This window comes from Syngnathus scovelli, chromosome 10, assembly GCF_024217435.2.
Source record: "Syngnathus scovelli strain Florida chromosome 10, RoL_Ssco_1.2, whole genome shotgun sequence".
In the NCBI taxonomy this organism is placed as follows: domain Eukaryota; kingdom Metazoa; phylum Chordata; class Actinopteri; order Syngnathiformes; family Syngnathidae; genus Syngnathus; species Syngnathus scovelli.
The window spans coordinates 6182584-6193522 of NC_090856.1; the positions used below are offsets into that span (position 1 = coordinate 6182584).

The 10939-nt window shown below is 40.9% G+C and overlaps 1 protein-coding gene across 1 annotated transcript; it reads left to right on the top strand.

Moving 5' to 3' along the window:
* Positions 1-3787: 3787 nt before the first annotated feature.
* Positions 3788-10841, top strand: lhx4 (LIM homeobox 4). Its single transcript, XM_049717618.2, has 6 exons — positions 3788-4196; positions 6487-6658; positions 8344-8546; positions 8623-8777; positions 9208-9379; positions 9561-10841. Exons 1-6 carry the CDS (start codon positions 4118-4120, stop codon positions 9947-9949), a joined length of 1170 nt encoding a protein of 389 aa, XP_049573575.1. The 5' UTR covers positions 3788-4117; the 3' UTR covers positions 9950-10841.
* The last annotated feature ends 98 nt before the right edge of the window (positions 10842-10939 follow it).

The window sequence follows — 10939 nt, forward strand, 5'->3', positions numbered from 1 at the left end:
GCACGTTTGTTCCAGGCGAGTGATCTGTTAATCTGTTTAAACGTTACCTGTTTTTTTCGCCCCACTGCACACTTGAGCCTCATTGAGCTGCAAACTAATGATTCCTAATGACGACGCTGGCAGTCGTGCACTGTAATGGCTCGACGCCGCTGCCAAGTCTGAGGGCGGCTCGGTTCACTCTGAGGACACGCTGTTCAAAACGAGGTTTTGTTTTGGATTTTTTATTTGTTTATTCAGCTTTGTGGAGTCACAAGGAAGTTTAGGTTGCCTTACTTTGCTACACTACTTTGTCTCAACCTAACGTGAATGTTTTTTGAACGAGGCAGGATAACCTGAGAAAAAGTTGCCTAAAGTTTTCTTTACATTTCAAGCAAATATCCCCCAAACGCAGTGAAGGGTAAAAATGTCACCTTGCCGGCCTGTTGTTGTCTTCCATAAATTAGAAGATGTAAGCTTTTATAGTAGCTCCTCAGCACCGTGTTTATTACCCCGCTGCTATTGATATTAGCATGCAGGAGGGAACCTTGATGCATTTTTCTGTCATCTCTCTTTCTGACTTTAATACGACTATAAAGCTTCCCGCTGTGGCCAGCGTGGAGGAGGAGGCTGAGGAAGAGAGGCTGCTGGGTGAATACATTATGAAGAAAAGGAGGTTAATATATTGTATTGGTATATATCACATTCAAATATAAGCCCAGGCCCCCCTCAGTTTTAATATTCCGCCTTTTAAAGGCAGGAGTCAACTAGGGTCACATCCGTCGGCTTTTACTGCTCTCGTACACCCCCCACCCAAACTTGCTTTTCACTTCCTTCCTCTCCATCAACATGTTGGCCAGTGCTCATTTTAGTGGCACACGAGGGTGTGGTACCCAGCAAAAGGGTTGCTTTTGAACCCTTGCAGATTTGCAACATATAGGCCTGATTTGAACCTGGGAGAAAAAAAAAAAAAAAAATATATATATATATATATATATATATATATAAATTACACTTGTAATTGTTCAAATTAATGACTACAATAATAATAATAACGAGACGTGTCTGTAATAAAAATCAAAAGCAGTGGTCAGGATGGATGATTAGTAAGCAGTGAGTGGTCGACAAGTTGGCTGAACTTTGCAGTTATTAGCGCGTGCAATGAGCCTATTAACGCCTCGTCCGCGCGCGTGCGCGCGTGCGGTATAATGGTGTACAGTAGAGGGTCAGGTTCAATCGGGGAATGGGGAAAATATCATTTCTGACAGTTGGACCAATCTGGGCGACTAATTACCCAAATGGACAGGAGCTGTCAGGAGACAATAACTATTCCCTAATACAATTTGCCCCCCAAGTGCAATTTAATTTTCTCTTCCGCAGGAGGCTTGCCGCCTGCCTCTCTGCCCTGCTCTCCCTCTCTTCGGTTCTTCTCCTCCCCTGTACGCGGGTGCTTCTTCAGCTCCTCTCCTGACTTCCACGGTGCATCGTCACCAAGACTGGCTGAGGTACATGGGGACTCTTTTTCCGGGTTTAACCTGCAGGATGCAGCACGCCGTGCGGAAAGGTGAGGCGGAGGAAGGTGAAGAAGAAGAGGAGGAGGAGGAGCGGAGGTGAGGTAGGTTTGCACGATCAAGGAATATTTCTTCATTGTTGTAAATGCAAACAAAATGCAACATAAAGTTGTATTTCGTGAATGCATGAAAGTGGTGGATTTGACGCGTTTTGGGGAGAATCATCGCAAAAGATGACGTCTTGTGCCTGTGAGTGTGTGCGCGTGCAGATGTCAATAAAGTGAAAGATGAGCTCTAATTAAGAGGTGGCGGGTCAATGGCCATGGCAAAGGAGTCGCCCTCGCAGTGAATTACTGCTTCCTCCTTAGGTTGCATTCGATTCTTTCGAAAAATCACAACTTTGAACATACATGGATATTTTAAACGGGTGTGTTTCGGTGCATTGCTTGTTGACAAAAGACGACATTTTGGGGGTAGGAGTTAGTGCATGGGGATTTTGAAAATTAGAATTGCTTGTGGACATTATTGGATGACAGAAACTGCTCGCCTCACGTTTGCATTAAATACAATTCGAGATAGATAGATAGATAGATAGATAGATAGATAGATAGATAGATAGATAGATAGATAGATAGATAGATAGATAGATAGATAGATAGATAGATAGATAGATAGATAGATAGATAGATGTGAATTAATTCAACACCATCTTTTTTCAGTGTATAGATTTAATGATGGAATTTAGTAATTTTGGTGGATATTTTTTTCTATAAGATGATTTGCTGCATTGCATGTTATTGTTTCCATTATTACTACTTTTTAAAACTGTTCTTTAAATATTCTCAAAACATCATGTTTCTTGTATCATGTTGACATTTTTAAAAATGCTTAATATTCATGTAGTTCTTATAATATTTTGGAGGAATTTGTTGAAAGGAAAATTATTTTTTTAATATGATTTTTGGTATGTATTTATTTATTTGTACATGTTGTACTCATCAGTATTTCACGTATGTTCGTTGGCGCCCATATGTGAGCCGTTCAGGTGGTTGTCAGTGGCTCGTGTTGTGTTTGTGTGTCTTGAAGTCAATTGGAAGCGACAACGGAGTTCATCTAGTTTGAACTCGCAGTCCCAAGCCTGTATAGGAGAACACTTGAAAGCTCCAATGAGTTGTGTCAGAGCGATTGCAATGTCTTCTCGGACCACTCACGTGCACGTCGAAGTGACACGTCATTGCGCCATATTCCAAGAAACGCATTGCTTTTTTCTTTTCTTTCCTCAACCCTGAACAAAATTGAAACCAAATTATTATTATTATTATTATTATTATTATTATTATTATTATTATTATTATTATTGTAGTACATTGTGAAGAATTTTTTTTTGCTAAAATATATGAATGATATAGTGTGCAGGTGGTGAGTTATTAAAAAAACAAATGGCTATAGTGTATTATCCTGCGAATATTGCTTAAGAAAATAGATTGTGTAGCATCCCATCTGCATTGAACTTCTTGTAATTATGATCTCAGGAAAATAAGGACGCATAGTAAAATGTCTGCATTACATTCATATCTAAATTTATGAATTTCGAGTCTGTATAAGCTTCTTCTGCAGTATTATTATCTCGTTTCCATCACGTACATAATGGGAAAATTGTCATTTCATCGTTATACTTGATTGTTTAGTTCAAATAAATGGCTGTCGGCATCGCATCTGTATTTTTGACATGAGAAAATTAGTGTGTATAGAATCGTGTCAAAATGACCACGACCTACTTTTTGCTTGAAGGTTGATCGTGCAGTTCAACATCATGCATCTGTGCTTATTATGATTTATAAGAAAACACAACTAATAGTAAATGATTGAATATAACGTGATTAGTTGTGTGAATCCCACCTAAAGCCACTTGTTTTTGCTTCAGTATAAAATTCAACAATAAAATTGTTTTTATAGCAGTATGCCACTTTCATGCACATTGGATTGATCGTGGGGAAAAATCCAACCTTATGTTTTTACTTAAATATAAGAAAATAGTTTTGAACAATTTCTACTCATCTATCGTATAGCGTCAACCACTATTCCTGCTTTTATGCGAACAGAAAATGATTAGAACGCCACATCATCCGGATTATTGTTTAAAATGACACCAGGGCTCAAATTCTTATTTGCGGGGTCCCGGGGTTCCTCAGGGGGGACACTCACGCTGCAGTGAGCTATTTATGGGCTCCAGCGGCTCATGACCCGCCTCTGCTTCTTTTCTCCACCTCCCTTGGATGCTCAGGAGGAGGAGGAGAGGATGGAGGAGGAGAAGGGGGGGTGATGTCGGAGGAGCGCTCTCATTGGCCCTCGGTGAGTCTGCGCCGCGTTGACGTCACGGCCCGCCACCCCTGCAGGACTCAGGAGCCTGTCTTGATCCTGTCCAAAAAAGAGCTCGACACGGCCCGGCACAAGCGCGGACGCCATCGCTTGTTGGACATAACGAGAGGGTAGCAACAGCAGCAAGCCTATTTTGCTCCCTTTTTTTTCCCCTCTCCTTTTTTTTCTTTTTAACATTCACACGGCACGAGAGGGGGGGAGCGCGCCCACCGTGTGTTGCGGGTGTATGTGCGTGCGCGTGTCGGATCACGATGATGCAAAGTGCGGCGGTCCTTCCCACAGAGAGTCCCGTTAAGAGTTTACCGGACATCCTAGGAGTGCCATTGCAACGTAAGGACATGCACCGATTTCTCCTGTTTATATTAATATATGTTTTGATTTTCGAATTTATTAGATTCGTGTTACGAGTGCTGCACGAGGACGCTGTCTTAGCTGTGCGGTGTATTTTTTTTCTTCACGCAACTACAGGGAAATGCATTTGCATATTCGTTCGTCTTGTTTGGTTTTATTTGTAAAAAAAAAAAAAAAAAACACCGATGTAAATCTGCAAGCACCTTAGTTTTCAGTTGGCTTAATTTTAAAAACAAAGTATTTAAATGCCAAAACGAAGACTGCCCGTCTCTATAATGCAAGCCCGGCTCGTCCATTGTGTTTTTTAAAAGGCCTTAGCGTGCGCCCCCCGTTTCATGTTGCACAAGATTTTGTCCCGTTGAGAGCGAAATATAGAGAAAACCTTAATGTGTAGTTGTGTAGGCATGCAAATCTCTTTTTCATTTATTATAATAGCACATAATGTGATTGCAACGGTAAATAATTCGGTTGTGACCTAATTCCGGAAAGATCGATCATTTCTGGCATACAGTCTAAAGAAATTAATCCACCAGAATCTAATAGAAAATAAAAATGTCAATAAATCTTTTTAATTGTGCTAGATTTTTCAAACAGACCATATATGTGGGATGATGCTATTTAATGTTATAATTCGAGGCAGATTAAAAGATTGGACAAAGATCCTGCCACTCAGCCCCCCTGGAGTGGCAACATCCTGCGTGGATTTAAAATCTGCATTTTTTTGTTTCTAGGAATAATAGAGATTTTTTTCCGTATCGTGCGTGGAAAATTAGACCAACGAACTAAAAAGGAAAATGGAAACGGCAGAAAATGGATTCATTGCATGTGCGTGACCTCTTGCACAGTTGAGGTGATGAAGATGATGAGGTTTAATGTGATGATGGGGAGGGGAGTCATGGCAACCGATACCATGAGATACAGTATCACGCCATCATTTTTCTTTCTTTTTTTAAAATGCTTATTTTAAATACAGTTTGTTGTAGTAAATCATTTATATTTGGTTGTTGTCACACAAACAAATAAATCAAGAAAAATTGAATCATGCACTCAACTCATAATAATATTAAACCAAATTGAACGCATTTAAACGAATATTTTAAGGCTGAGCCATTTTGAAATGTTTTGCGCATTTTGACTGTTTTTGGTCGCTTGGGTAGATGATACGGTGGCGTTAAAAAAAATATCGGCAGCAAAATAGAAGGTAAGATTTTTTTCTGCTGTTTGGATGAGGAAGAAACGTTGTTGAGGTTATGCGAGCCAGTCAATAGTGTGCATGCTGAAATTGACGACAAAAATGGGCGTGTATCTGTGAGTTAAAAAAAAGCAATTGTTGTCAAACATCGTGTTGACTAACATAGTATTTGCTGTTTTTATTTATTTATTGTTTCATTTAAATATTTGTCATAGCAGCCGATTGCACGCGGCTATAGTATCACGGTCGCTAGATATAAAATGTATGTTTTTCGTTTACAAAATGTCGTCATAATTACAAAGTGTGTACGACCACCGTATTGAGCTGTGTAAAATGATCAAAACCGTCAGCACCATGGACAGAGACATGCAAGTGCCAATTCATCCCGGAGAATGTGTTTTTAATCACAATTAAAGGCTAATTAAATAGGGAAGATCAACGTGTTAATAAAGCGTTTTGAAAATACAGTAATAATATACTCAAATTGGACACGTGATTTATATGAGACTCATAAAATGTATGCATTTCAATCCTGACGTTTGCTGGCATGACATTTTGCATTTTTTTATTTTGTTAAGACGATAACGTCAATGCATTTAGCTGTACTTGTATTTCTTTCTTTCTTTCTTTCTTTCTTTCTTTCTTTCTTTCTTTCTTTCTTTCTTTCTTTCTTTCCAACTGTGGTGATGTGGTTCAAGTGAAGTAAAATGCAATTTTCAGTCCAACTTTATTTATTTATTGCCAAAATGACAAGAACAAGAATTTGATCCACACATCAAATAATACAGTGGACCAGATTTTGGCCCTCCAGCCTTGAGTTTAACACACGTGACTTTGACCTTGTAGCTTACATCTGCAAAAAGTATTTAACAATCAAATAAATATTTATAGGTATATATATTTTAAGTCTTAGTGCTTTAGATATTTTTGTGTTAACATTTTTAATATTGCATATATGATCACAGCCCCCCCCCAATTTACAACAACCATCTTTGTTACTAATGGTTGTCTGCTTTGTCAACATTTACATTGTAGACATTGAAATGGATGACAATGTGTGTGTTCCCCACCTGGCAGAGATCCCTCAGTGTGCGGGCTGCAGTCAGCACATCGTGGACAAGTTCATCCTGAAGGTCCTGGACAGACATTGGCACTCCAAGTGCCTCAAGTGCGCCGACTGCCACACGCCGCTGGCCGACAAGTGCTTCTCCAGGGCCGGCAGCGTCTACTGCAAGGAGGATTTCTTTAAGTCAGTCTCTCCTTTGCCCTTTCACCTTTCTCATGACCTGCTAACCCATATGTTTTCAGAGAAGCTTCCTCAAATAAGATGAGGGAGTTCAGTTTAGCTTTCTTATGTAATGCTAATTATTGCGCTTTGGGTTAATATGCGTGGAACCTTTTTTTCTGATCAGGGGCAATTTTAGTATGCGAAAACCATCCTAGGAATGCACTAAATGCAGGAAAAATACAATGCAATGATCAAAAATAATTATTTTCTGTACTTTGATTTATTTTGTTTTGCATTGTGGAAAAGCAGTTGCACATATTACAGGTAACCAGACACAACATTAGGTACACCTGCATCTGAACTACTCAAAAAATGTATTGGCCCATCTCAGGCAACATGTTGCTGGAACTCATGAGTGAGTTTTTGATCATAAAAATATGCCAATAGATGTAGTATAGTCACATGGCATTCACGTTAATAGTATGTTGACGTGTATTTTAAAAAGAAACATTTAACATCCAAAATAGTTTAGGTGACAGAGTTCAGTCACCATTTTATAATTGAAATATGAAAGGAAATGGATGAACTTATGTTTGTGGGTTTGCAGAATCTCTAATTAATGCAATATGTTAGGTTTTTGGAATATTCCAAATATTTTAGACGTGATATTGTGGTAGGTTAAGAATCTTTTTTTTAAGACAATAAACTTAAAGTTTAGTTGAGAAATATGTAAAAAAAGATATAACAGTAAAAATAAAATTTCTAAAGCAGTTAATGAATCTTTTAAATTGCATTTTGTAGATTGTTGAGCACTGTACAGGACACCGCTTGATAAAAGATTTTTTATAGTTAATTTTATGGCGCATTTATAGGGATGCAAAGGGCACCGATTCAGTTGAATGGCCCTGGTGGAAAAAAAAACTGCACCTTTAAAAATATAAAAATGCTCAGTTCAATTTGCTTAATGTACAATTGCATAGCAAAGCTGTTTCTTAAACTCTCTCATGTAGCTACATACAGCTAGCCAACAATCTGATGTGGGAGCACTGCAAACTACAACAAAATTAATCTTAATATAATTATAGTTCATTTAACCATATGTTTATTATACTAAACAAATGAACACTTATTTGTCTATGAGCATTATTATCTTTATGCTGGCCACATTTTCGTTTCAGCTCTTTGTACAGGCGTACCTAATATTGTGGCCTTTGTGTGCGCGTGTGTGTCGGCTTCACCTTGCTCTTTTACTGTCTCAGGCTCGCTGGCGTGATTTAGAGCCTCTCCTGAGTCAGTGTTTTATTGGTCCTCCTGAGGGTGTGTTTACTTGGAGCACCCTTCTCTCTTTTCTCCTCCTCCTCCTCCTCCTCCTCCTCTTCTTCTTCATCCCCTGTACTTCTTCTACAAACACATAAACACACACACACGCACAGACACACACAGTGGCCGCAGTGCATTGATCTTCTCCATCCATCAAGTTGCAGACAGGTCTATCGTTAACAGAAATGCATTCCAGTGCTGATTTTTTTTCTCTCGCTTCAACAGCTGGAGCTTCTATTAACACAGGCGGTGCACCATCACTCTTGACTGCAGTTGAGAGGAAAATACATATCGTAGCCATCTTAGTATGGGAAACTGCTTTAATCTCAGCTAGTCTCCATCGTTGTGGCGCTTGGCTGAAATCTTTCTTCTTTGCTCCCCTGCAGGCGCTTCGGGACAAAATGTGCATCGTGCCAACAGGGGATCCCTCCCACGCAGGTGGTGCGGAAGGCGCAGGACTTTGTGTATCACCTGCACTGCTTTGCCTGCATTATGTGCAGCAGGCAGCTGGCCACCGGGGATGAGTTCTACCTCATGGAAGATGGCAGGCTGGTGTGCAAGGTGGACTATGAGACGGCCAAACAAAACGGTCAGCATAAAAACAGATATCAAAAGTGATATCATGTGTATCTAAACATACTTTTTGTTCTGCTGATGTATGTTAGATGATTCCGAGGCGGGGACCAAGCGACCGAGGACCACCATCACGGCCAAGCAGCTAGAGACCCTCAAAAGTGCCTACAAGAACTCCCCCAAACCGGCACGACACGTCAGAGAGCAGCTTTCCTCCGAGACGGGCCTCGACATGCGAGTCGTGCAGGTAGACATCACTGCATGTGGAAAGTAAAACGTATTTTGATTGAGATGGCACAAGAACAAAGATGGCCGACTGTGATCATGCCAAATGATATCTGAGGTCATTTCGATTTGAATTGGCACAATGCTAGCTATCTCGCTATCTCTCCATCTATCACAGATAAAAGCAAGTGGCTATGTGTGGAATACTTCTCAACAGGAATTCAAGCCACAAATCCACTTTAGAAGTTGGCAACTTGGCAAACAAGCAAGACTGTCCACGTTTTATTTAGGACCTTAGAGTTGCGATACATCTAACTTCAGAAGCGCTATTGTGCATTGCACTTTATTGTACTTCAAAGATTTGGACTGTGATAGAGTACCTGTATTTTATTTGCGGATGGTTGTTTTAATAATAAAATAATCTTTCGCTTGATTTTCAATCCTCTTGTCAGGTTTGGTTCCAGAACCGCAGAGCAAAAGAAAAACGTCTAAAAAAAGATGCAGGGCGGCATCGCTGGACTCAGTTTTACAAAAGTGTGAAACGTAGCCGAGGAGGGTCAAAGGTGGAGAAGGAAAGCTCAGCGGACGATGCGGGACTCAGTGACAGCGAGCTGAGCTTCAGAGGTAAAGAGCTCCTTTGGTGATTTGAAAATTACATTCTGCTCTGTCAATTTAAATTGAATTAATCGTTTCTATTAATCAATTAATCGTCAGTATTGTATGTACTTAAGTTAAATACAACTGAACTGTGCCCAAGTATTTGAAAAGTGAAAAAATAAGTGACGCTAGCGTCTCTGGTTGGCAGACGACCAGGTTGTGTCAGATCTGGGCCACGGCAACGGGCTGTACGGGAGCGTCGGCGACATGACGAGCGGCGCAGTGCTGAACGGCGGCTTCTCGGTGGACGCGGCGGGCCAACCGTACCACGACATCCGCGTGGGAAGCCCCTACGGTCTCCCGCAGTCGCCCTCCTCTATCGCTTCCCTGCCCGGCCATACCCCTTTGCTCAACAACCTGGCCTTCACCATGGACGCTCTGGGGGCGCAGGGCGGGCCCGGCGGCGTGGGTCAAGCTCTGAGGGCCATGGCAGGCGGCCCTACCTCAGACCTGTCCACGGGCAGCAGTACGGGCTACCCCGACTTCCCCACTAGTCCCGCCTCCTGGCTGGATGAGATGGACCAGTCTCAGTTCTGAGGACAAAACACAGGCAAGACTTTTTGTTTCCATCACGCTGGCAGTTATGGAAAGCCTTTGTTCGATCTCCTCGATTCCAAAATTGGGAGACGATTCCAGGGACGATTAGTTCTGTAAAATCTTCGTTAAAAATGCAGGAAAGCCAATTATCACATTAGCATAAATTGTGTTAAAATTTTATCGAAACTTGAAATTTTGAGTACATACACCCATTTTGTGTATAGAATTTATCAAGGATATCAAGGATGTGGAATTTAGGGATTTCCATAAGTGGTGGCGTGTGGCAAACAGGTCAGCACTGAAGCCCAACAGTGCATCTTGCTCATCCTGAACTTCTCCAAAACGTGACTGACGACAAAAACACAACCAGGCTCTGATGGAGAGCGTCAGTCCGGAGGCGCCCGCATGTTTCTAACGGAACGTCCCGAGCCTTTTATATGCACTTTAATCTCCTCGCCGCTTTGAGGAGGAAAAGAAGAATGGGAGGAGAGGTGTATGCACAAGAGTGTCGCATCGAGAGAATTTTACAAGCACTGTGGCACAAGTGTTTATTTCGAAAACCCACGTGGAAGTTTTTTTTTTTTCTACGGGGGGGGGACGCGGGACACTGATGTTTTCAAACTTGTGAATCTGTAGCTGCTTGACTTGTTCTCGTCTGTGTAACGCAGTGTGCTCTTGAGTGTTTGATGTTCAAGAGAGTCCAGAAAACTTTGAAATGACCACAAAACATTTCAAAATGCACGGCTGCAATGGATTTTTTTTTTTTTTCCCAGACATGCCCATCTTTTCATATTTTACACGTGCAAAACCTTCGTATGCTCTGATCGTGTTATTGTCACCCAATTTGAAGGATTACCTTTTGACCACATTGCCTCGATTAATTCTGGTGAAATTAATGATTAATAATCGTTTTGTTTTTTTATCTTACGTTTGTCTTTCTGTCAGAATTTACCTCGAAGAAAATATTAAGTCTATTGAGTTGCACAGGTT